This window comes from Centroberyx affinis, unplaced genomic scaffold (genome assembly GCF_046629955.1).
Source record: "Centroberyx affinis isolate AG114_WGS23_722 - 3 ecotype Tasmania unplaced genomic scaffold, CSIRO-AGI_Caff_v1 ptg001163l_1, whole genome shotgun sequence".
NCBI classification, from domain to species: Eukaryota; Metazoa; Chordata; class Actinopteri; order Beryciformes; family Berycidae; genus Centroberyx; species Centroberyx affinis.
The window spans coordinates 36,500-63,639 of record NW_027279694.1 but is presented as its reverse complement, the minus strand read 5'-3'; the positions used below and the strand labels follow the sequence as shown (position 1 = coordinate 63,639).

Sequence of the window (27,140 nt, the reverse complement as noted above, 5' to 3'; positions counted from 1 at the left end):
TCCAGTTTTGGAGTTGGTCAAGCTTTGCGTCATGCTCATCTGCTGTGCGAAGTGTCTGTGTCTGTGTCTGTGTGCATACATGTGTATTGTGCCGTATGCTCAGGACTAGGCCCTTTGCAGATGTGTGTGCCAATCTCAGTGTATATTTCTGTCTCAGCCTTTGCATGTTTATTGTTTTCCTTTTCACTCTGCTTTGTGAATGTGCATGTTTGTGAGAAGCCTGTGGTGTGAATAACTATGAGGAAAGTTAGTAGAAGTAGCAGATGTGTGTCTGTGCCTGTGTGTGTGTGTGTGGTGTGTGTGTGTGTGTGTGTGTGTGTGTGCGTCACGCATTTGGTGATGCTGCGACCCCCTAAGGGTCACTGTTGGCTTTGTCCAGCCAGCTGTTCTCCAGCAGCCATGTCTTCTTTGCCCCCTTCTTCACCACACTGCTAAATCAGCCAGTAGATGAGCCGAGAGACATTTGTTTACATCTCATCCTCAAACCAGATGTTAGAGGAGAGTATAGGAAAGGAGGGAAGGAGAGGAAGAAGCGATGAGAGGAGGGATGAGGGGGAGCAGAATAGTCATCTGTCCAGCAATTTTCCCTCAACCCTCCCACAGGACGTTTCCTCTTTCTTGAAAGAGATTAGCTTGGGCCCCACGCTCTTCATGTGTCAGATTTATTGATAACTCTTTGTCATCACGTGTGGATTACCACAGTGTGAAGGAATACACTCGCACCCATTGAACACACACCTTTTGTATTTTTGCGGAGCCAAACAGAAAATCGTTTAAATCCAGCGACTGATCTGATGTGACTAGGAAAAGAAAATGCGAAACCTTCACCGTTCCCACAAGTAAAGGCGAATGAAAGGCGTTCACACATGTGTTGTTCAGGCAGAGGGGTCAACCTCTTGCTACTTAGCCAATGTAAATAGAATAATTCTGGGTGCCTGGCAGCTGGTGTCAAAGTGAATGGGACTTTGGGGGAGAGAAATCTGATAACATTCTTTGGGGGAAAAGGGAACTCTCATGTGCTTATTAGATAAATTTGCTGGCAGCCAAGGCCTGACCTGTGTTTAGTTGTGGTTGTTCAACTGCCCTAGGCACAGCAATTAAGAGAGGGTTGTGAACTTTTCATTTTGCCCTGCAGAAACAAGGCCGTCTCACACTAGTGTGGTGTCCTCGAAGCTGCGGGCAGACAGTCAGAAACAGACCAGGGCTGTTGGCCGTCTGTGAGGTCAGGAGTGAGAAGGTCAGAGGTCAGATTCTAGGTGAGACATTGCTAATGAGCCCATTCATTTAGCGTCAAGTAATGCCCAGCTGTGGTGAACATGTTTTTCAGCTTAATGTTTTACATGGCCTGTCCAAATGTTTAAAAGGCTGTGTAATATACAGTCATACAAGTATGTCGACTCCTACTACTGCAAACTACCACTCCCTGCTCCTCCTGGTGTTTTTGTTACTCTGTGAGCTAAAGGGAGCCATATAAGGTACAGAATAACACCTCTGATGTGTGAGTATATGTGTGTGTGTGTGTGTGTGTGTGTGTGTGTGTGTGTGCGTGTGTGTGTGTGTGTGCGCGTGTGTGTGTGTCTGTGTGTGTGTGTGTGTGTCTGTGTGTGTGTCTGTGTGCTTGCACATGAGTATGTGTGTAACTTGGTTTGTTACTGCGACTATAATATACTTTACAAAGCTTGGCTGGGGCTCAGGTCGGCAGCATGACTGAATATAACTCCGACAATAGCAGTCCAAAATAGGCTGTTTATTGTTTCCTTTGTGTTCACATTATTGTATTTGGGTATTGTTTTTGGGTATCATTTGTTTCATTTTGTGCCACATTGGTTTTTCCCTGGGTTAAGTGCACTTTTGCAATGTGATTTGGTTATGGCTGCGTATGCTGTGATTGTCCTCATATAATACACTCTGTATTCACATGGGGCAAAACTCCTGACGAATGCTAATTTTGCTGCTCTACAATTGGCCTCCCACATTATTTTTGCATGCAGACTGCTACAGTTTCAAGTCAGTCACCAGTCTTTTGTTGTATCAGTTGCAGTTGTCGCTGTTGAAATCCAAACAGCGAAAGTGGACAGTGGCAAAAGTAAGTGAGAGAGGCAGGCTGTTCGTCTTTGAGCAAAGACAAAGGAGGAAACTAACTTCAGCGTAGTGTGGCTGCCACTCCTGCAGGAAAAAGAGCAACATGAGTGATGCCAATGTCACCCATAACCATTTTATCCCCTCACAAGGGAGCCACTGACATAGTGTATGCACCTGCTCTTCACACCAGCCACTGAGAAGCCCCACACAGGCCCTGTCAGAGCCAACCGTTACTTAGCATCACTTCGCATTAGCCGCAGTAGCACTGACGTTCGTTTCTCCTCTCTCCGTCTCCCTGTCACCCCGCAGTCATCAGGCACCAGTGTGACGGTGGACATAGCAGTGATGGGAGAAGCCCATGGACTAATCACAGACCTGCTGGCAGACCCCTCTCTGCCCCCCAACACCTGCACCTCACTGCGGGCCGTCAGCAACCTGCTGACCACCCAGCTCACCTTCCAGCCCCTGCACCGGCCACGCCCTGCTCCCCTGCTCAACCTCAGCGACGCCTACACCTGCTCCGACTCAGAGGAGGGGCCTGAGAAGGGAGAGAAGACGTCCATCCCCAAGGTAAGGAAATGATAGGAATGGGAAGTCAATGTGTCATGATTTGTACTTCTTTGGAAAGGTATGGACTACTAGGAAGTAGAGATGAATGTAAGGATAACTCATCCAAACATCAAAATTCACAACTGTTCATCAAAAGTAGTCTAAGGCCAGACGCAAAATATTTTTTGGCGTTTTTTTATATTGTTGAAGTATTCCTTAGATGTAGTCCACCCTATTAAGTCCAAATGATTTATATACCACACAGCATTCCACACATATGTTCATCTTTTAGCCCATGTTTCGGCTAATGAGTGCTCTCGGAGCTTTTAGCATCAAATGAAGGACTATATTTTCATAGAGTTGAGTGAAGAAAAATAGAGCGCGTGTCTGCTGCTGGGAGCACTGTTTTCCCTTTCATAGCCACAGCTGTGTCAACATGACAGATGTGTAGAGCCAGACAGTGTGTGTATGTGAGGGGGATAGGAGAGGAGAGGCTGGAGATGAGGGCAACATGAAGGTGAACACATCTCTCAGAGGGTACAAAGAGGGACGACAGCGTGTGTCTGCACAGCCGGACCCCCCTGGTTATGACTCACATGATTTATCTGAGCCGTTGTCTGAGGAAGATGCCTATCCCGGATCTCTCGGAACCTAGTGTGTGGTCGACGGCCGCCACGCCATCAAGCCAATCACTTAGCTGACAGGTGTATTTTTAGATCGTCTGCGAGACAGGGAACTTGGTAAAAGTAGCTAAGACAAACTGCGCCTGTGGAGCAGCAGAGGCCCGGCCGCGAGGCTGTCCTCATTAGGTTTCTCCTCCCCAGAGAGGCCTTGCCCGGCTCTAAGTGCCTGGGGGGAGAACTGAAGGAGGAGTGAAGGCGGTTAGTGGAGGAGTGGAAAGCCCTGCGCTTGCTTTTCTTCCTCCTGGCTAAGAGTTTGATGTCCACTGTAGTGCATACTGATGCCTTTCTAGTGCTTTTCCAAAACTTGCTTTCTCTCCAACGCAGGGCATGTTCTCTGAGCCACAAAGAGAACCGCTGCAGTAGGAGCGCATGCAAACATGAGAAACATGAACGTCAAAACACATCACCATCGGCAGAATGTTTGAGGTTCCACTAATGACACGTTTCTCACTTACGTAAGCAAGCAGTTACAGAGATAAAAGATGTATGTTAATATGCCATTCATTTCATTTAAGCAACATGAAATATTTAATGCTCTTCGTGACAGGGGGAGGGATCAGCTGTCATTTTTGTTTTGAAGTTGGCCTGGTTTTGCCATGCTGCTGCTGCTGATGGTGATGTTTGTGTGTGTGTGTGTGTGTATGTGTGTGTGTGTGTGTGTGTGTGTGTGTGTGTATGTGTGTGTGTGTGTGTGTGTTTGCCTGCATATATGTGAGCGTGTATGCGTGTGTGCATATGCATTTTTGAGTGGATAAGTGTGTGTGTGTGTGTGTGTGTGTGTGCATGTCTGTGGGTTTTCATATGTATGTGCAAGAGTGTATTGTGAATGTGGGTTTGAGTGTGTGTGTGTGTGTGCGTGTGTGTGTGTGTGTGTGTGTCTGTGTGAGTGTGTGTGTGTGTGTGTGAGTGCTAGCGCTCAATATGTGACGCTGATCCTTGCTGTGAATGGGCTCATTCAGGATTCTGAGGCAGTCTTTACTAGGTCACCCTGCAGAAGGCTGAGAGAGAAAGCTTGCCATGTTTAGCGCTGCTCTGCCAAGCTGCTGCATGCCACCGAACAGATGGAGGCGTCACAAGGGCACAGGCCACTGGGAATCCCAGAGAAAGAGCACACAAAAAAAGAGGAGGGAAACAGATAGAGAAAGAGACAGAGAGAGAGAGAGAGAGAGAGAGAGAGAGAGAGAGAGAGAGAGAGAGAGAAAGAAGCGAGAGAGACTAACAGAGAGAAAAAGAGGCAGTGATAAGTTTTATCTGTTCAAAGCAACACTGCCAATGAATCTAATAATGTGCCATGAGGAACTGTTAGGTTTCACCGCTGCCAGCCAGTATCCCCCAGTGAGCGAGGACCACAGCGCTGATCTCTCCTGATCCAACGAGGACAAAGGAAACAGTGCCTCCAATCATGAAAAATTTCCTTGCTCATATGAACTGCATCATTTGTTTCATTGTGGAAAGGTTCAGATAATACAACTGTCTCATCTAGATGATGCATTTGACAGAAGGCAAAGCAAATAAACATTAAATTTATCTCACGGAGGGGTATTTTATCTAAATGCAACAACAATATGAGTCTATTTTGACAATGTTATGACTCCTAGGTGAATATGTTGTGACTAGGAATGAAATTCATGAGTGTAGTGTTCAACTAGTATTAACAGTAGGCTACCTCTGTGTGTGCGCATGTGTGTGTGTGTGTGTGTGTATGTGGGGTGTATGTGTGCAGCGTCTAAGGCGGAGCCTCCACCCTGGCCTTCTGAGGAGGATCTCTTCCACGTGGACCACCACCACCTCCGCCACCGGCCTGCCCACCATCGAGCCCGGGCCCGTACGACGGGACCGCAGTGCCAGCATCAAACCCTACCACGAAACACTCACCTGCAGGTACCCACATCACACATGACAGATGCCTTATGCCACCTCCCTAACTTCCCTCTCTTTCATTCTCATTTTGTTCTCTCTGTTCTCTTTTTCCTTTTTCCTTTTTTTGTTCCTTTTGCTCTCTCTCTCTCCACTAGCGATTATACATATTTATTTCCATGATGTCACATGCATTTCTTACCAATATGGTGCTTTACCATATACAGAGCTCACTGGCTGTGGCTGTTATTACAATCACCTTTTATTTTCCTATCAAGATGGCTGTGTGGTAATCTAACAGAATACTATGGATAATGTTTTATATTTATACTTGAAAAAATAAATACTTTAGTGTTGTTGTTGTTTTTTTCATTCTGATAAATTAGTTTCAAGTTGTAGATATAGCTAATGTAGAAGTCCCACTTTTTAGTCTTAGGGAAGGACTTTTGGTCCTTCCCTAAGACAAATTATTTGGAAGAAACAGGTTTTACTGTTTTCACCGATGGCCTGGTAGCTACTTGGTTGAGAGACATTAGAGATATGTGTTCTACTGTATAACATTGAATATAGACTTGTCTGCAGCACGAATGCAGGATACATGCAGGATGAATGCATGAATGACTTCTGCAGCGGCTTCCAGTATGACACATGACACTGAAGGTTATGAGGTTCATTCCCAGTACTGTGGCTGTAGTTATGCTGAAGACATCAGCATGAGTGAACAGTATGGCCCAGCAGTTCGGAAATGGACCGTGTGTGCAATGTGAGCCAGAATGGAAATGTGCCCCACAGGCAAAGGCATTAACCTGAATAACTAAGACACGCATCAACCCTCAGCACATTAGTGGGGAAGATAGCATGAGATTCAGGCTTCACAGAAGTATCATGGTTCAAAGGTAGACTCTGTGTGCATGTGATACAATGGACAATGAGGGCGTGTGTTTATGTGTAGACGTGTCGAGGGCTTTCGTGCTTAGGGAAAATGGTAGTAGGGTGGGGAAGGTTGCAGGTTTTGTATGTGTAAGTGTTGATGAGTGTGTGTGTGTGTGTGTGTGTGTGTGTGTGTGTGCGTGTGTGCATTTGTGCGTGTCTGTGTCAATGCATGCGTGTGTATGACTGTGTGTGCACATGTGAATATAGTTTGTTTTGCAAGAGTTCTTGAGAAACCTGACCACAGAGAGTGATGTAGTGAATCAGTTGAAATGCCAAGACAGGAAAGTCCCACATTGTTTAAAACACAACAAATAACTATTATATATTTTGATAGTAAATCAGAATGATGCATTAAACCAAGAATAAACTCAGGCTGCAATTTATTATAGTAGTTATGATTAGCTGATTAACTGTTTCACCATAATTTACAGTGATCAGCGCAGGGGTTGAATTCCCTTGCAATTACTTTGTGATTATCGTGATGTATATTTGGAGTATCTTAGAATAGCTCAGGGCAAACAGTGTTTTTCTTATGAATTTCAAAGGGGCAGATGCTGGAGATTCAGCTTGGCGAATTTCATCTGTGTTTGTGTGTGTGTGTACTACAATATGAGTTATCATGCATACGTTGTTTTTAAGATGCGTGTGTGCCGGAAAGCACATGCCCCTTGTCTTTAAAATATTAACTGCGCCTCAGCAGGAAAGGGTTCCTTCGTGTTTCATCCACCTTATTCATTTTTCCCCCATCAAGTTTGTGACATGGACACGAAAGCCCTCTCTGACGGAGGCTAGCGTTTGTCTGTAAATATGATGATTCCTGGCAAGCCTGCTGACTCTGTGGTACAAAGGAGCGTCACAGGCAGAGAAGCCTGTGGTGTGTCAAACTAGAGGGAAAGTAGACGTAGTAGTGTGTGTGTGTATGTGTGTGTGTGTGTGTGTGTGTGTGTGTGTGTGTGTGTGTGTGCGTGTGTGTACAGTTGTTATTCAGAGTTGGTTTTATTTTTAAATGTTGCGTTAGAAAATTTGTCTGATGTCTGAATTGAGGCTAGAGCTTAATTATTGATGTTTAGGAGAACTTCAGATTGCCGTGTCTGATGTCTGACTCAGACACACAACACTGAAAATGGATTCAGACAATGCTGGCTTGAACTGACGTTACCTCTTGTGCTGTTCAGCTGAATTAGTGTATGTATTGTGTGTGCGTGCACAGGGATGGGCAAAAATACATCAAAATGTGTCTTGTTGGAAATTAAAAATACTTGTTCATCAAATGTATCAAAATAAATTACAAAATACCAGTGCTAAGAAATGTATTTAATTCAATACATTGTGTGTGTGTGTGTGTGTGTGTGTGTGTGTGTGTGTGCGTGTGCGCGCACATGGATTGAACTGAATTTACCTACAATAGGAGTAGATGTAGTAGAAGAGTGTGCATGAGTGCGTGCATGTATAGTTTCAACTGAAGTTACCTCTCGCACTGTTGGGTGGGAATTTACATGTGTGCGCATACTTGCATCTGTGTGTGTGTTTGTGTGTGTGTGTGTGTGTGTGTGTGTGTGTGTGTGTGTGTGTTTGTCCCTGCATATTTTGTCCATACTGGTAGATGTTTGACAAATTCTCTGCTGACCACTTATGAAGTACAGCACTTGCAGATTTTTGCAGTGCAGGTGAGATGATCGGCCCTCTAAACTAATAGCACTCAGCGCTCTGCAGGCTGCCAGTCACATGGCGTTGTCAAAGTGCCCACCTGCTCTATAGTATTAAAATTAGCTGAGTCTTGGATGGCCAGCCAGCAGCTCCTGGTTGTTACTAATGGAGCACCATCCACACAGTTCTGAGAGTCCATTCTACCTTAATTGTTCAGAGAGTTGGGTAAGCTTTGGCTTCCTACACACCAGCACCGGTTTCAAAAAGTTCTTCCTGGTATCTCATTGTGAATTCTTATTGGAAATGAATAGAAGGGTTTTACAAATATGGGTTTTTGAAGGCTGATACTGATATTTTTGTATTGAAGCTGCCAATAGCTAGTATTTTGTGCCAATATCCAGTATCTTTAAATTTGACCATTTGACCAAGGATTCAGTGTTTCCTCCAGAACTTTATTCTTGTCAGGGTGGAAAAGCCACTGAACCAGTATTTAGACCATCATGTGACACTAAATCTCTGCACTGAAACTGTTTTAGGTTGATTGGCAACTTGTTATGGCATGGTGACCCACCCCACCTATTCAGTGGGAGGGAAAACATATTAGGCCTTTAAATTAATTCACCAAAAAAAAAAAGTTACTGAACTATTAAATGAATAAATAAAATGTGCAAAGAAAATAAAATTTTATTACAGGTTTTACAGTCTGTTTTTATATAGCTGTGGTCAGGGAGGAACCTCTATCATATCCGAGGTGGACGACATAACTGTTTGATATCTGACATTTAATAAAAATACAGAAATCGCCAGATATACTTGCAAACTGATATATCAGTCTAACCTTAGTGAGTATATCCAAACTTCAGTTCAAAATGAGGGACTGGTACTGCCAGGGATTTCCTGTATACTGATTTTTTTGGAGTCTTGCACCCTCCAAAGGACTGTGTGGGCCAGGTCTGTCAGTGGTTTGTTTGGCTCTATTTGCACAATGACAGGATGATACTTTAACAAGTTCCATCGCTGTAAGCACACTGGGCAGCTTCTGTACACAAAGCCCTGTTGCCTGGACCTGCAGCCCGGCCCAGCACAGCAGCAGGCCCCAGCCACGGCCACGTGTGGTGGTGTGAAGGTAAACAAACACCTGGGCCTCTCTCCAGTTACCGGAACCCCACAATTAGTGTGCACACACACACACACACACACGCACGTGCTTACACACAGTGTCACAGCTGCCCATTCTGGCAGGGGACTTAACAGACACGACCGGAGAGTACAGAGAGTCTCTGGATTGTGTTTACTGCAGCTGAGTGGGCTCTTCTGGGGAACACTACATTTACATTTTGTTGTAGGCATTTAGCTCTTATCCAGAGACACGGGATAAGAGAGCAGGTAGGGGTTCAGCATCTAGCTCAGGAACACACTGTCTGTTGTGGGGATCAAACCTGTTATGGTCTCTTTTGGCTGACACTGTCTAAAGAGCGTCATGTCTGGAGCAAGTTTGAACACTCCTAAGCTTATTCATCAACATCTTTTAGGGAGTAGACTAGTTTTTTTTTAATTTATGTAACCTTTATTTGAGACCTGGCCAAGACAGCAGCAGCATATTTACATATAGTCCAAATAAAAACATTTCCTGATAAGTAATGGATCTCACAAAAGTGTAAGGAAGAAATTGAGAGAGAGGAAAGAGAGAGAGATGGAGGGCACATGGAGGAGAGGGAGGAGAAAAGGAACACATGGCTTCCATTGCCTTCTCTCTGCTCCATCATCAAATCTGTACAATCTTAATTAGGATATTAGGCTTCTTTTTTTCTCCCCCACTCTCCTTTTTCCATCATGTCAGCTTTCAGTGACGTACAGCCGAGTGTTAAGCAGGAATAACGCCAACTTCAAAGCTACAGTATAGACTTTTTTATCTGACAGATCAGGTCAGAGGGTGATTCAATACCTTCCCTCCCCCCCCCCCCCCAACCCCAGCCACTGTACTGTTATCTCCTTCACATCTGGCCCAAGAGTAGGTAGATTACTGGAAGCGGAGAATAATGGCTGCTGTGTTTATTGTGGCATGGACACTGTTCGCTTGGGCTCTGAACCAATGGTAATCTGTCAACCTGCTGTGAGGGGTTGAGTATAAAATCTGGGAGTAAACTGCAGCGGAGAGGGGAGCGGACAGAGGCCAATCAGAGCTTATTGCATGCCTCAGAACATTAAGATAAGCAAAATGAGGGTGGGGGGAAGGGTGTTCTCAAACAACATTGCAATTTATAGTTCCTATTGGAGGATAATTAACTTGATTAAGGTGCATACTTCAGGATGCCAAGATGCTTTTGCGTGAGAGTGTGTGAGAGAGGGAGATTGTAAGGGGGAAAGAGTAATTTTCTACTTCAGAGCCGGACTCCCATTTGACTGTAGTACAGCACCTCGGCTATGTTTTAAGATTTCTGTGTAAAGCAAGAAACAGACCTACAGTATGACTTGTTGAAATCCGGATTAGTCTTGTAAAAGGCAAACAACTGACAAACTGCAGTGTGCGCTGCAGCTTGTCCATATTGTAGGCATCCCACTGGGACAGTGAATTAATGAATTACTATAATTACTATAAATAATTACAGTATGGAACTCTATTAGTTTAGTCTGTTATAATAGCAAAGTCACTTGATACCTGACTTACACATATTCTTCAAGAGAAAATGGCCGGCCTTCTTATTTACATTCTGTACTGAAGGCTGAACGTCAGTAGCTAAGGTTATTCTGCTGCATTGGCAGAACAGGAAGAGCGTCTGCCAGTTCTTCAACTTTCATTAAAAGTAAACCTTTTAAGCCAAGCGCTGCTGCCTGCCTGGACCCCCCTGACAATAATGTACTAACTGTTCGCCCGCCAAACTATCAAACTATTTTATATTCCACACCTGCTAGGCATTACACACAGTGGTCTGACCTGGCCATGCAAACACAACAGAACTCTCTTTGTTGGGGCCTCAGGATCATTAGGCAGGGTGGGTACGGCTCAAAAGTGCACAAGAAACAATTTATCAGAAGGAGATAGACACACTACAGGCCTTTGTGCTCCCTGTGACACCATGCTCTAATGGCAGGCATTTCCTGCTCCGAGACGGCAGGTTCTACAACATTTGGGGAGAGGTATTTTAATTGGAACCACCTACGGCTTGACAGCAGCCTCAATGGAGAACATGGGAAAGCTGTTGAAAACAGCTGGGAGACTCCCTGTGGTGTCCTGAAGGTAACTTCCATCACAGGTTCTTTCCCAAGGTTCTTTCCATAAAAGATGATATTTTGCCCTCTTGGAGCATATGGACGTTAAGATTGTTTATAGCTGAAAAGAAAAAGGGAAAGTGAAGGCGGGTGGGTGATTTATTGCCCAGTTGATAAACATGAAATTTCTTCATCTCTCTCCATCTCATTTTCAAAACAATTCAAGAGACAATGTAGGAGTTTGTGGATAGCTGTAAGCTATTATTCGTGCTCACACTGTCATAAATCTAAAAGAGGGTGGGCTCAATATCTCACTGTCAGACTCATTTATATCAGCACCAATACCAGAGACTGGTTCTGATTTGTTTTGTTGTTGTTTATTCCGATTGCATTTTGTGTTAATGTGTGCATCCATAAAGTACATTAATGAGTATTTTTCTTACGGCATCTGTGTAACGTCTGTTTAATGTGTGGACAGCACAGTAGGAAACCCATTAAGTGCTTTTGACAACTTCTGCCAACTAGTCAAACATCAAAGACAGATGTAGTGAATGGCATTATTCCCAATTCTTTGGCACAGCTACAGTCAACAAAAGCTTGCACATTCATTTTGTTTTTTCAAGCACACACACATGTAAAATTTTGTATTTGTTCCCCAGTGCAGGGCTTTTTATTTCACCACTTTCTGTTGATTTTGGGTCTGGTGTTGGGCGGTTTCGACAATCTGCTCTGCCATACAGAACCAACTGTGTAAAATTCAACATCACTAACATCATGACAGGCACCCAATTTTCCTACAGGAATGATTAAAATTTCATCATATCTTATCTGACAAAACTAGAAAAGAGATGTTTATATTTGATTGACGATCGAACAGGGGATACATGTGCACTCCTGATAACATGTTTTTCCTATTTCCCCTCACATCTCTGCATGTATAGCCTCCAGCACAGAGCTTCTACATTTTCTAATCTACAAAACATAGAGATTGATTGATTCTGACTTATTATTTATTTATAATGTATTTATAATTGCATAACAGGATGAGTTGTTACATATGGAGCACCACATTAGGTGCAAACGTCACAGCATCACAAAGGAGAATGGCATACATTACTGAATTGAAAGAAACATGTCCTCTCTTTGCACTTTGCTCTAACTTGAAATCCCCTTCTTGTCCACAGTTGTGGGAGGCCGTACATCAGGCTGAGCCATGGGGAGGGCTCTATAGACAAAGGGGACAGGATACCACGGTCAGGTATGGTCTCAATCTTCTAGTTTCAATCCTATCTCTACCATTTCCACTTCAACTACTACCTCCAAGCAGCATGTGTAGGGAATTAATGGGCGTGCGTAGCATAGTGTTTCCCCATCCTTCTAAAAATGACAGTCTGGGCCCACTAAGAAGGGCTATGCCCAGTGGTGTAGACAGATGATGGGGTGAGTTCACTGCTGAAGAGTTGTGGGTACACTGTGATCCTTCACTCCTGTAATCCTTTAGTGGTGACTAGGCTGTTAGGTGGGAAAACTCTAAATAGCCAGATAAAGAAATGTGTATACCCCATCCTAAGTACACTAATGGCTACGCCCTTTCTAAAACAATCAGCTTTTTTATTAGTGTCAATGGACAGTTTTAGAGTCACAATGGATTTTGAAGGCTGTTTCGTAAGCCTTAAAGGAACAATCCACCCTAAATACACAGTTAAACATGTTGACAATGTACCTTGCATTCCTGGGCCCATTTTGTTGTTTGGTGGTGTATTTTTCTTATTCCCGCGGATAACTGGCCAAATGTAGATGAGGTGACATTACATGAAGATATTCCCAGAACTGCTTCAATGGAGTGTGAAAGCAGATTTTTTTTTTGTCCAGCTATCAATTGTAGAAAAACCCTATCAATGGTAAATGTCAAGTTTTGGTGTCAGCCTCTCGGAATCTAAAAAGAGCAAGGGCTTCTCCTTACACCATTTTTCACCAGCGTTCAACAATCAAACAGGGAGAAATTCATTGTTGGGAGAGATACTAATTTTTCCAATGACACTAGCCTCAATAGACCAGCATGCAATGCAGCCACAAGACATGTTGCATTTTTAGTAAGGGGTGCGGCCGCGATCTTAGACACCCCAAGTGCCCCTTCTCTGGGGTTGTCCAAAGTCATTCTGGGAAATCTAGGAAATCACTAACTGAAATAGACACAGCAGGATGAGGAAAAATGTATACACCAACAGTACAGTAAATTGCAACACTTTATCACAAAATAACTCCTGGAATGCACAGAACATCACAAATTGATGATATCTAACAGCTGAAGAGTATTTGAAGGTGGATTTTTCTTTTAAGCCCCAACCTATACACGTGCTTTTGGGGTGAACCCCAGCATGGCATCTCTTTGTTCCTTCTTTTGCCAGCAGAGGACCAAGTGGTAGTGTCGTCAGACTATGATAGCACCCATGAAGCCAACCACAGTGACAGCAGCGATGTAGCACATACAGAGGAGGACACAGAGGAAGGCAAAAACGCCTCCCAGAATGTCATCCTCCACCCACTAATACCTCCTGAGGTAAGAAATAAGATATACCTCTTTAATAAAAATAAATAAATAAATAAACTTTAATGCAAGAACAACAGCAACAGCAACCTCTTGGTAATACAACCATACTTCAACACATACATCCATACAACAGTGTATACAAGAATGCAGACAGACATACAATCATACAGTTATGTCATTAGACAATTACATACATACATATTTTCCCATTATTGACATCATCACGTGTCACTTGTACAGGATAAACCCATTCTGGCCCCGGAGCCATTGTTAATGGAGGACTTAGAGCCCCTGATGAGTCAGCTAAACAACTGGAACTTCCCCATCTTCAGCTTGGTGGAGAAGACCAATGGGAAGTGTGGACGCATCCTCAGTCAGGTGAGCCAATCAGGCAGGACCATTCATTCAGCTCACAGGCCAGCGTGAGTGTCAATCAAACTGTAAGGAGCATTTGGTTAATGATATTTAGGATTTGGACAGTAATTTCAGTAATTTGTAAAGTAGTCCATTACAGGTTACTAATTACACACTTAAAATAGTGAGTAATGCAAACCGCTGGAGTATACAGACTCAGTAATATAAGATGATTACTTTCCGTTCATTTGAGGTTATTTTTCCTCCAAAATACCTTTAATCTTATCTGTTATGGATTGCAGTTACTCGATTATTGTAACCCACTTATATGTAATCTGTCAATTCCCAACCCTGGTGATGTTAGTGTACTCTGTGACAATTTGATTTCTGTATGTCAGGTCGCTTACAGGCTCTTTGAAGACACTGGCCTATTTGAGACCTTCAAGATCCCCGTCCAAGAATTCATGAACTACTTCCATTCCCTTGAGAATGGTTACAGAGACATACCATGTAAGGATCAAGCTTGAACAACTTACCCCCTCTTACTATTTCATATGCTGCCTCACTTTTCACTTTACTTCAGATATGGATGTAATATAAATAGACAGCCACTAGAGGGAGACATTATACAGTTTTTCCTCCGTTACCCACATATGACTGTATGCAGACTTGCTTTTGAGGCTCCTAAAAGAAACATAAGCAGCCCAGCAGTGCACCCTGGTGGAGAAGATCAGACCCACTGAATACACTGTTTTCTGTCTCTCCTGGCCCAGATCACAACAGGATCCATGCCACAGATGTACTACATGCAGTCTGGTACCTCACCACACAGGCTGTGCCGGGCCTGCCCTGCCTCATTACTGACCATGGCTCTGCCAGTGACTCAGGTGTGTCCATGTGTGGGTGCGGATGCTAATGTATGTGTGTGTGTGTGTGTGTGTGTGTGTGTGTGTGTGTGTGTGTGCATGATGATGCCTAGTCAAGTTGCCACACAACACAAGAGCTCCCGATTTCTTTATGCTCCTCAAAGGTGTGCATATAGACCATAATAGAACAGCCCACTCTCATCATCCTGAGTTATCAAATTCAGTTTTTCCAACTTTTGTTAAACCAGTATGATCGCACACATTTTCTATATATAGGTCAAACTTCATTTTCTTTTAAATTATCTATCTGTCTGCAGTCCTTGTGCCTCACTGTGAGACGTCTCATTAATGTTAGAGCATCAAACCTGCAGGAGTGTGTGTTCTGATCCTACTCCCAGTTTGTCTTATCTTACTCAGGCTTTTGGCACTTGCATTTACGTAGCAAACACCATTTGAAGTCTAAAACAGCATGAAATTGCAGGCAGATTAGAGTTCCCCCTCATCCATATTTCCATAACCTCATTTGTATGCCTTACTAGGGCCATCCCTTTGATCCGCATATACTGTAAGTGGATTTGGATGTTCAAGTGTGTGTGCATGTATGCGTCTGCGTGTGTGTGTGTGTGTGTGTGCATGTGTGTGTGTGCCTGTAAATATCTATGAGCATATACGTGCAAGTGTGCATACGTGTGTTCTGGTACTTTGCTCTTCACTTATTCCCCTCTCTCTGTTCTCCTGCGGCCAGACTCTGACAGTGGCATAACACACAGTCATATGGGCTTCCTGGTTTCAAAGACCTACACTGTGTCAGAGGATGGGTATGGCTGCCTGTCAGGCCTCATACCTGCTCTGGAGCTCATGGCGCTTTATGTGGCAGCTGCAATGCACGACTATGACCACCCTGGGAGGACCAATGCTTTCCTAGTGGCCACCAGCGCCCCACAGGTACCCATACTATTCAGCCTGCAGGCCCACACACCCCGTTCACCCACAAATGGTCCCTCTGTATATGTAGTGGTATGGACAGTGGTAGTGTGTGTGGTGAATTGACCACCTTGAAGTTCGTACTGTAGACTTATTGAAGACTGAATTTTTAGCACAAACCATTTTGATTAAAGCCGTGTAGAATTGTATTTTCACGGCACAACACATGGGCATCAGGAGCCAAATTCAGGTCAGCCAATCATCAGACACTTAAGTTCTATAAACCAGTGCGCTATCACCAATTGAAATTATGCATTTATAGGGTACAGTGCAGTTGTTACATTGTCCCTCCATGGTTTATTTTGAGGTTACCAAACAGAGTGATACTCGCTCACTTGGTGTTACAGTCTTGCTATGTGTGTAAGCTTTGCAACTGCAGTGGCTAATCTATGTGTGAAAAAAAATTACATTATTATTATAAATAATTTAATAATATAGTTACAGCTACATTGAAAATCAGTTTGATGTAACAGGTGTGGAACTTATTTAAGTTTGAGCAATGCTAACAAAACATTTTGGCAAACAGGCTACTATGTTCTCATACTGAAAGACAACTAACCTACCAGAACCTCTTCTTATCTATTCTCCAATACATTGGGGGAATGTGTGAACTGTACAGCATCTGTACTTGTGGAATATACAGTACATCTCCCTCTGTCTCACTCTTTGTCTCACTCTTTGCCACTGTCTTTTGTGTGTGTGTGTGTGTGTGTGTGTTTGTGTGTGTGTGTGTGTGTGTGCAGGCTGTGCTGTACAATGACCGCTCAGTTCTGGAAAACCACCACGCTGCCTCAGCCTGGAACCTCTTCATGTCCCGGCCAGAGTTCAACTTCCTAGTCAACCTGGACCATGTAGAGTTCAAGCGTTTCCGTTTCCTGGTCATTGAGGCGATCCTGGCCACTGATCTCAAGAAGCACTTTGATTTTCTAGCTGAGTTCAATGCCAAGGTAGTTTTCAAAATATAATAGTCTTACATTGAATCTCGAACAGATTTGAACTTTAGATTTGAAGAGTTTAAGGATAAGGTGTTTAAATTAGTTAGATACTAAAGTAGCCTTGAAAATATTTTTCTGGGAATAGTTAAATCTTAAATTATTATAGAATTCTTGGATTATTTATTGACATTTCATTTAAGCAGTTTCAGCAGTTGCTGGATTTTTGGATGAGGTTCTGGATGTTTTTAGTCAATATTAACATTGGGTTATGAATACTAATCCTCAGATAGGAGGTGTAAAGGTTGTATGAGTACAGTTCATTCATTATGTTGTCTTTGGAAACTGAATAGGCTGAATAATGGATTGTTTGGTCCCTTTCGAAATGGTAGTATCTTATTCCATTTTTTTTTTTAGTCATAGCTGAAAACTGTAGAGGTGCTTTCTCATACATTCTTACCGCAACTCTCTTAATATTGAAAAAGAAGGTTCACTGAAAGGGAAATGTCCAGTGGCTTTCGAGGAACAGGTCTGTTTGTCCAGAACATTGCAGGACCTGAAATATATTCAGCTCAAGTCAAAACAATACACAGCTCCCCGCAGCTTTTCAGGAACTCATTTCAGTCTGGACAGAATGTTGGCTTTGGACTGGGGGGTCTCGAGTTTTTCCATTGGGAGCATTAGTACACTGGTGCTGCTAGCCGACCACGGCCTGTCAGCTAGCATACAGCTTACTGGCTTGCCACCAAAACTAACAGCACTGATTCTCACTGTGGTACACCGTGCTCTGCTCTTCCTGGAAGCAAATTAGCTTTCTGCGAAGAACCCATCTAGTTTTGCACTTGATCTGCTCAGCTTCCTGGGTTATTAGGTTAGAATGATAAGACTCTGCGGTCTGCCTTCTCCAGATCTGTAGCTCATTAAGCCTACCTAGAAATAATGAATTAATTCAAACTGTGTTGGGGAGATTAATGCAAGCATGAACTACAGATGTCAGCGTCATTCTGCCAATTAAAGCCACTCGAAATAAGATCATAATCAAAAGAAGAAAAATAATCATTGATTTAATCCTAAAGAATGTATAATTGGTTGTATCTTACAGAAGCTATAGTTGTACATATCTCACTGAATGTATTGTGACTGTGTCTTTTACATTTTTATATAAAATTCATTTCATCACAGAAAAAAAGCTTCTCATGTACTTTATGCAAGTGGTGCAAGGTATAGGCATAAAGCCTTAGTCCCATTTGCTTTTCACCCTTCCATAGTGCATCACAGTATTGCTGTATGGTTTTGCTCTGATTAGTAAATCCTCTAGATATGTGAATATGAATACACAGTCTCTCAACGGCAGGTCAATAGTATCACATTTACATAATATATACATGTCGCACGCTGTGTCTCCCAATATGTTTGCCAGATACGGTAAATCTCAACATGTCCATTTGTTGATCCCCTAGGTGGGCGATGATCCATCTACAGGTATTGATTGGTCCAATGAGAATGACAGGTTGCTGGTCTGCCAGATGTGCATCAAACTGGCTGACATCAATGGGCCTCTAAAGTGCAAGGACCTGCATCTCCAATGGACGGAGGGCATTGTCAACGAGTTCTATGAACAGGTGTGTGAGCCGTCTCCATCCTTAATAACCTTAATAACCTTAACCTTAATCAACCTGCCAAGAAATGGGAACTGTGCCCTTTCATGCATGCACTAACAGACAATCAATGCACTGTTTGTCACATTTGCACCTATACATGCAAATGACCACAGTTATTTAGTAGACACAGGCATGAACATGCACAAACATACACACACTCATACATGCAAACAGCTGAATAGATTTCAGAAGTAAATATATTTCAGCTCCTTGGATTTTTCTCACAATTTCTCCAGAAAAAAAACAAAAAACAAAGTCAGCTGGGGAATAGAACATAATGACTCCTGGTAGCTTGCTGTGAGATTCAGACAAAGCCACTCGATTCTGTATCAAAAACCCACAGAGGAAGAGAGTGCAGAAACTAAAGTACACCCCCCCTCCCCCATTGTTTCCTCCATACACATTTCTGAACTCAAGCTTGTGGGATTTGCATCCCCTTGATTCATTTTTCATTCAATCTCCCTGACATATTGAGATAGTAATGGCACTGCTCCCTCTGATTGCTCACGCTGAGATAACTCACCGAATGTCACCACAGCTGTGCAGCAGCGCGTGTGACGAGCCGTGAGTCATGTGATTCACAGATAAGACATATGTATCTGTTCTGCCAATACCAATCAGTTTGCAGTTCTTTATCTTTACCACAGCTCCCTATACCTTCTATGTTCTGTATTCTGTATTCATCAAGACCATTACCATTGACCATTTGTATTATAAATTTACATGACATTTACATATAAGCAGATGGAATGGTAGAGAAACTAGGGGGGTTTTTGCTGTAAGAATCGGGTACATGATCCACACCTTATCCCAAATTTACTAATGCCTTACCACCATGAAAATCTTTCTCTATGGCTTTATTCTCAGTCTAATGGACACGTCTCATCATGACCTCACTGTGCGTAGACAGCGCTATTATAACAGATGATGCATAACAGAATCGGGCCATGAATTCAAGCTAATGTCAACCTTGGTGACCTTTGTCACAGTAGTTCCCTGTGGCTCTGAATGACTGCTAATCTCTGCTAATTGCTCCTGGGACAAGCACGGCATGTTCAGGCCCTCGTGTATCCTGCTACTTCAGCTAGGAGCTAGAGCCAGCTAGTTACAGGCCGTTCTCAAGGGTATAGGGGAGAAGCAGGGCGCAGGAGCCAGGCGATAGAACAGCTCTTCAATGACAATGGATTGAGTGCGGCTAGATGTGGTAACGCTTGCAGGGTGCCCAGGCAACTGTCGCTCAGGTGGAGCAGCAGCCTCTGATTACACTGACAGCATGAGAGACCAACAACCTTGAACAAAAGCAGAAAAACAGTACATCTAGTCCTCAGTACAGAACATACAGACACACACAGGCATGTGTACATACAGTATATGCACACTGACACGCATTTCTGCACACTAGCTTTCTAATATACATACACACATACACACACACAGACACTTCCCAGCAAACATGTTTACAGGGCCTTGAGGATGTGATTTGTTCTGCCATGGTGAGAGGCATGCTGAAATAGAGTGTAATGTGTGAACCAGGACCAGACAGTTATTAATCCGCACTGCAACACTAAATCACAGAGGCTTATAGGCTCTGACACCCAATAAATAAGCCCTACTCCCGACCATGCACAGTAGTTGTTTGGCTAACTCAATACCAATTAGTATTGTATTAAGTTTTATATAACCACTGTACTCATAACAGGGTTTCTCACACATCACTAAGACATCAAACACATCACTTTGGGAAAGCTAGCCTTGCAATGCCTCTAAATCCTGCCCTATCTGTTTGGGAGGTAGTCATGGTGACGGCTGGATCTCAGAGCTTCTCCTCCCCCTCTGTTTTTCCCTTTTCATCCCCCTCACCTGTCGAGAAATTCCATCAAATTGCAGATCCATCTGAGATCCCTTCATTCAATGATTCTCTCTGTGTTTTACGTTAGCACCTCACTGCTCTGCATGAACAGAGACATGTTATAGTCTGCAGGATGACACTTGGGGTCAGTTGCCATGGCAACCAGGAAACCTTGCTGTGGTTGTTGTCCATTTACATCCCATCCAGACGTCATAAACAGCACACATGCTGCTGCCCCTCACCCTCCACCATATTACTGAATACTCTGTAGGCCTTTGTGTGATTGAGCTTTTGACTCAGTCCAGATATTAGATCTTAGTTGTCCCTTATCATCCTTTGACTACAATATTAGGTGCTACATGAAATATAGGCTATATAAGTTGGTTTGTGATTTACCGATATACAGGATGTGATATCCAGGGTGAGCATCCACACAGAAACCAAATTCAGATGTTAAAAGAATGATGTACTAATCTGCACATGTTACCATAGAGAACGTCAGGCTACGCCGTCATAACTCTACAGGACCATCGGACAAGTGCGCCATTCACTAACCACCTAATCTAGATGTTACAGAGTTGAGTGTGTGATTTCATGGTCCTTGGGGTTTGGCTTACAGGGCACATTAGCCAGGGCAACAGACCAAATTGTAGGCACCACAACTTTAACTTGTCAGTGCCTCTAACTATGTCCTGCCGTAGCATTTTCTCCTTGTCTTTTCAAGTTGCATCATACCACCTTCCTAAGCTTTTGACATGCTTCCCTAGTACTGTTGGAATGGCTTCATTATCTCTTCCTTATTATTACATTTGTTCAGCAACCTGAGTCATAGTAGTCAAATCATTCATTAGTATGCCTTAATGGGTGGGAGTTGCAACCCACCCTTTAGCCTTTCCCCACCTTCCAACCACTTTGATGCCCTAATGATTTGCCATAGATAAAGCCAGAGGGGAAAGTGCACACTGCCATGATGCCTATTTGCAGATATTGCCATGCTAGTCAGCTGTGTTTGTGTCAGACACATCTTGAAACTATCCCTTGTCATGAAGCAAGTAATTTAGGTCTTGTTGCAGGCTTGTTGTCTATGTCAGTTTCTGCATATACAACCAAATCACAACAATTCACACTGTCCTGAATGCTTCAGTTCTTTCAAACACAATGTGTATGGTGATATGTGAATCATACAGTCTCTTAGCATGCATGCATCTGGTAATGAATGGGCTCTAACACTGGTCATGCCCTCTGCAGGGTGACGAGGAGTCCAGCCTGGACCTTCCCATCAGCCCCTTCATGGACCGCTCGGCACCACAGTTGGCCAAGCTCCAGGAGTCCTTCATCACACACATCGTGGGACCGCTCTGCAACTCTTATGACTCAGCCGCCCTGATGCCCGGACGCTGGGTGGAACCCAACCCAGAGGCAGAGGGGCCGGAGATAGTAGAGAACGAGGAAGAAGAAGAGGATACAGCAGAGGAAGACACGTCCACCAGCTCAGAAGGATCACGTAAGCACAAGCATATAAGTGAAGTGTTCATGATAGTGTGTTATTTTGGTTTACAATGAAAGCCTGTTGATAAGTGAAATATCAATTTCAGTTCCATTTAAAGTCAGTGTCAAATGTATTTAAAGTGCATTATCACCAAGGGGAGTCTCAACATACTTCACATAACATAGAAATACTAAGATAAAAGTGCATATAAAAGAAAAGTTAATACATACACATATACATACATACATAATAATACAATGTACGTACATGACACTCATACTGCACATATACATAATCATACATACAAAATCACATATGAATACTTACACAAATACAAAAGCCTAAATGCATATATGCATGGCCAAAAGCCATCTATGTGCTCCTTACTTGCTTATGCATGTGAGCAGGCACAATTTAGGCTTTCATTGCTCTAAAATCAGATATCAAAAAGTTTTCAATCCAACCATATCTTCTCTCCTTTTTCCCAGAGAAAGCAACTCCCAAGAAAAGGAGGAAAGTCTTCTGCCAGATCACCCAGCACCTGCTCGAGAACCACGAGATGTGGAAGAAGGTGATCGAAGAGGAGGCCCAGAAACAGGGTCAAGGGGCAGAGTCTGTCCGTCTCAACAATGTAGCTGAGCCAATTCTGGCTATTCATGAGGAGGAAGAGGAGCCAGGCAGCAAAGAGGAGCTTGTAGAAGGGGAGGATCCAGAGGACGAGCCAGAGGAGGGAGAGGAGGTGGAGGAAACAGAGTGGCCAGTCCCTCCACAGGAAGACTCTGAACCTACAGAGGAACTAGAGGAGGGGAGTCCAGAGTGAAATGGCCCATGGGAAATATGGTGTCTGTCAGGGTTAGAACGTGAAGAAGAGATTTTTTTTTTTATCCTATCAACTGACTCCTGTTTTTGCCAGCACATCACTTAGACACAACACTGTAGAAGTTTGGGAAATGTGTGCCTATGAAGAAAAAAACAGGGTGGGCGAAATTGTGCTTTACACATTTTATCTGAATAACCGGTTTCACCAAACTTTTGAGGAGCTTTCCATATTGCAATACGGGATTTATTGATGTACTTTGGGATACAGACTCTTTTGCTACTGTCAAGAGAAGAGGAAGATTGGTCGCACAGGCCTCAACCCAATGTGTTAACACAGGACTGCAGAAATTTGCTGCCAATTTATACATAAATATTTTCTACATGCAATTATATATAAACATCACAATTACCTGTACTTGTGTTTCAATTTTAGCGTGGGGTTTTTTGAGGTCTGACACGGGCCACAATATGGTTTCCTTTTCTATATATGGATTATAAACAGAATCAATCAAATGAGAAACATTTGAGTATCATACTACCCCTTCATTTCTGCCAAAATGAATCACTCAGCCACGATCTTTTGCATCCAAAAGCAAACATTGCATCTTCCCATCTTTCATTGTAATTTTTACAAACTAGCAAGACTTTATATTCAGTAATGAAAATTCTGGCTCTTAGTTTTATCATCTGATGCTGCAGTTCCCTGCTTCGATATTTTACATTTATTGCCAAATGAAGTACTTTATACCATTACCTAGTGTAGTTGTATTAGTTTAGGGAAGGAGGCTTTGAGTTTCAAGAGAGTCCTCACACTCAGTGTGTGTGTGTGTGTGTGTGTGCGTGTGTGTGTCTGTTTAAGTGTGTGTGCAGATATGCATATGCATAATTCTTCTATAGGAGATGAAGTAAACTCATCAGATTAGCTGTTATCTGTGCCATCTCTGTTCTTTCCTGGGGTGGAAAAAGTGATCAGTGAAGGCATCGCTATCCCAGACATTGTTTCTCTGAGGTCTGCATAGGGTAACCAATAGTGGGATGTGTTTAATTCACAGATTAATGTGGTGCTGAATACAAGACCAAAAGAATAAAACATGCAACACTCACCTATTAAAGTGTGAGAAGAATAAATGTAAGAGAAAGAAAATACAGCATAACCATAGAACTTTACACCAGAGAGAACCAGCAAACATATTCTACTATAAAATATGAGAAACGTATAATACAATGTACAATCCTACCAAGTTCTCTAAGGGAGCAAAGGCTCTATCAGAATGTTTGAAACAACTAATACAAACCGAGAGTGATTCTGCAAAACCTAAACGCTTTTTTCCCTTCCCATCACCTGTTGCCACCCTGACGGTGAATTTGGACTGACTATACTATACTGTATACTTACAGCCCTCAAAATGTGAACAGCTGACCTACACCCTCACCCCTCAGGAATCATCCAACCGTTGTGACTCAGAGTAAACATCTGTGTCACCTGTGAGAACAGAAAGTCAGAAAACATGGAAGCATGGATCACAAGCTAGTTCAGATCATGTGCAGTCGAGGCTTTGAACAAGGCTGCAGTTTATGCCACAGCTCCACACTTTTCTGCTTTGACTCTTTGTGGTCTTTGGTCTAATGTCTTTGTGAATGAATACATAGAGAGTCCCTCTGAAATCCTCTCCAGGCACCTCAGGGAGACATCCATTCTTTCACAGTTAAGAGCAGATGGTGCAGCTCATATGATCCTGTGCACTCTCTGATACATTACTTGTGTTATGGAGGAAAATAACTAAATTAATGGCACAACATGACAATGTTGGATGTAACATCCTCTAGCTGTGATTCACCTCTTTGGGTCTTGTCATTTTACTCTCATTGGTTCACAGTCACTTGGTAGGTAGTAGTAAAGATAAAGAGTTAGTGGTTGTGAGAATCTAAGCTTGAGCACTCTGCACTCCAGACCTTTTAACTGTCAAAATCGATGATGCAAATAGATCAAAAAACAGATCAAAACGAATTTAACATTTTTGAAAGAGAAGCAGTTTCTCAGAATGTCCAACAACATGTTATTTCTGGGAGTGGAAGAGGAGAAAAAAAATCAGTAGAAGAAAGTTCCAATGTATGACTTGAAGGCACATGATAGCCCCTCTCCACTCAAAGACAGCCATCAGATGAACAGATTGCATGGCCATCTGTACAGTAGCTTGTGTAGGGAAAAGAGTCTTTTAAGGGACTCCTATTTTATATCCCATTCACATTTCACAATTCATTCACTTCCATAGAAAAGTGTTTGGTGACACATCCCAGATGAGGTAGACACTGAGGAGAGGAAAGAAGAGACCATAACTAGGTCTTGAGTGGAATCAGATAAGTGCTCTACACCCAGTTGGAGGGTCAAGTTACTGTCACAACAGATTGCAGTGAGGCAATCTGAAATGAGTTATCCGCTGCTAATCTTGTCCAGTTCTCACGACCTACATGCACATCTGACTCTTTTATGCTCTCATACCTCACCTTCTCATGCTGTAGCATTTGATTGACTGCTTCCCTGTAAGCCCATTTCTTTAAACCGATTTTCAAGGAGCTGAATTGCATGGAAGTTAACCTGTAGATGGGATGTGGCAAAGAAATAAGCAAAGTCCTTCTTCCTGTGAATGGCAATTTCATTGTAAGACTCAGACGAGGAACATTGCGTCCCTTTATCCCTGCAGATCCCATATTAACATGTTACCACACAGTGTTCTTGGCTGTGGTGAATGGCGCACTACATCAATAATGGCCTGTTTACTGCTGCCTCAACTCTGCTACTGTGTGTGCTTGAGGGGGTGGGAGCAACTCAGCCTGGCATACATGAGTAATTGAAGATAATTGGATGACCCACTGATTAGAATGGCATTACACACAGTCGATCATTTACCCATAATCCTATATCAGACCAGAACCGCTTCAAGCCATTGAACCAGAATAACTGTTCATCCATCTTTCATTTTCTTTTGCCATCAATGATCACGTGTTGCCTCACCCATTGTATCTGATGTACAGCATGCCTGCTATGTACTGTATGCTGCGTCCAGTTCATCCCTAATGAGCTATAATCATCATTACTGACACAATGGAAAATGATTATTCAGCTTTTGGAGAACCCGATGAGCAATCACCAATGTGATATAGGCAAGCTATTCAATGCATCACAGACATCTTGATCAAAGTTGTCCAGAACTAGATGAAACGCTTTTTCATTCCGACTTTCACTGGGATGACACAACTTCCATTTACAGCTTCCAGGTTATACAATTACGTAATTACACTCCCTATGCACAATAGTCCGCATCATAAGGAAGTCCATCCAAAGCTCTCGCTTGTATGTGTGTTTGTGTGTGTGTGTGCGTGAGTGTGAGTGTGTGTGTGTGTGTGTGTGTGTGTGTGTGTGTGTGTGTGTTGTGTGTGTGTGCAATCTTTTTTTTTTAATTTGACTTCTTCCCAGGACTCTTTGCAAATCTCCAGTATTTTTAGTCCAAGTTTTGGTTTGGTTTGACTGTTGCGAGGAGGGGGCTGTCATCTTGACAAGTAGAGCCAGTTGAAGAGTGAAGTGATGCAGAGTAATTCTTCAATTCTTGTCATATAGCCTCTCAGATTGTAGGACCTAATTGTTATTCACAGAAGGTCCTATGGCATATTTCTGCTTGAGCTTCCCCTTTGATCTGCGTACTGCTTAGCCAGCGGATTGGAGATACTCACTGGCAACAGCAGTGGAACATTCATCACATAACACCTCTTATTCAGCTCTAAAGGTGATGGGATTGTGTCCATTTTGGTAATTTATTGGTGGTCACATTGTTTTAGAGTGGAGGAGGTACAGTATGTATTTTGCCCCCAGTCACATCTGTTTCAAGTCAATACTTGCATTTGAGCTAATATGTCAGTTTTGATATTGTATTATTTTATGTCTTAATTGGTTTTATTTGATTGCCATACTTATTCACACATGTACTATAATTTTAACCATGAGAACCAAACAAGCTTTACAATTCTGTAAACAAAAATGAGACGTGTATTTTTATATAGTTGACACATGATTAAATGATTAATTGTTTTCTTCTCACTAGTACCTTGCACTTACCACATGTAGCAATACTTACACAAGAAAGAATATGTCCAAATACACAGTATTTGTGAAAGTAAAATGATTAATTTCCTTGCAGGTTGATGCTCCATTTTGTACAATATATATGCTGTACAGTAAAGAAATATTAAAACTACAAAAACTCTTTTAGATATACATTATTTATTTTTACCATTTTGTAATTTAGACACTATACTGTAGCTACTATATTGCCAGACTTACTGGAAGTGCCTATTGGTATTATGTATCATACAGTGAATATATTTGGAGATCATTAGAAGTTGTCACAAGCTGAACAATGTGGATGTTGTAATGTGAATACATTGAATTACAAGACTTTAATTTCTGTGGTATTCATGTCTCTGTGCATCTTTTTTTCATTTGAACATTGATCTAAAATGCAGTATGAATCTGTTTCATTGGAATTACAATATATTATTGCAAAAAAGACCAGCCCAGTTTCAAAGAAGAGCCCAGTGAATGACCCAAAATGTAGCTCCAGTTTGATGGCTGAAGCCTATACTAGATGTAGTCCCACTGCACAATAACAACAATATGAA

The 27,140-nt window shown here is 42.6% G+C and overlaps 1 protein-coding gene across 1 annotated transcript in view; it reads left to right on the top strand.

The window, feature by feature from the left end:
- Positions 1 to 26,908, top strand: part of LOC139648148 (cGMP-inhibited 3',5'-cyclic phosphodiesterase 3A-like) — a 64,228-nt gene extending 37,320 nt beyond the window's left edge. The window contains exons 3-14 of the mRNA XM_071524185.1: positions 2,392 to 2,652; positions 5,038 to 5,195; positions 12,146 to 12,219; positions 13,370 to 13,521; positions 13,753 to 13,890; positions 14,265 to 14,376; positions 14,640 to 14,753; positions 15,478 to 15,677; positions 16,460 to 16,663; positions 18,109 to 18,270; positions 21,407 to 21,662; positions 22,136 to 26,908. Of these exons, the coding sequence (XP_071380286.1) occupies positions 2,392 to 2,652; positions 5,038 to 5,195; positions 12,146 to 12,219; positions 13,370 to 13,521; positions 13,753 to 13,890; positions 14,265 to 14,376; positions 14,640 to 14,753; positions 15,478 to 15,677; positions 16,460 to 16,663; positions 18,109 to 18,270; positions 21,407 to 21,662; positions 22,136 to 22,467 (2,163 nt within the window). The 3' untranslated portion in view covers positions 22,468 to 26,908. The remainder of the gene's footprint in view (positions 1 to 2,391; positions 2,653 to 5,037; positions 5,196 to 12,145; positions 12,220 to 13,369; positions 13,522 to 13,752; positions 13,891 to 14,264; positions 14,377 to 14,639; positions 14,754 to 15,477; positions 15,678 to 16,459; positions 16,664 to 18,108; positions 18,271 to 21,406; positions 21,663 to 22,135) is intronic.
- The last annotated feature ends 232 nt before the right edge of the window (positions 26,909 to 27,140 follow it).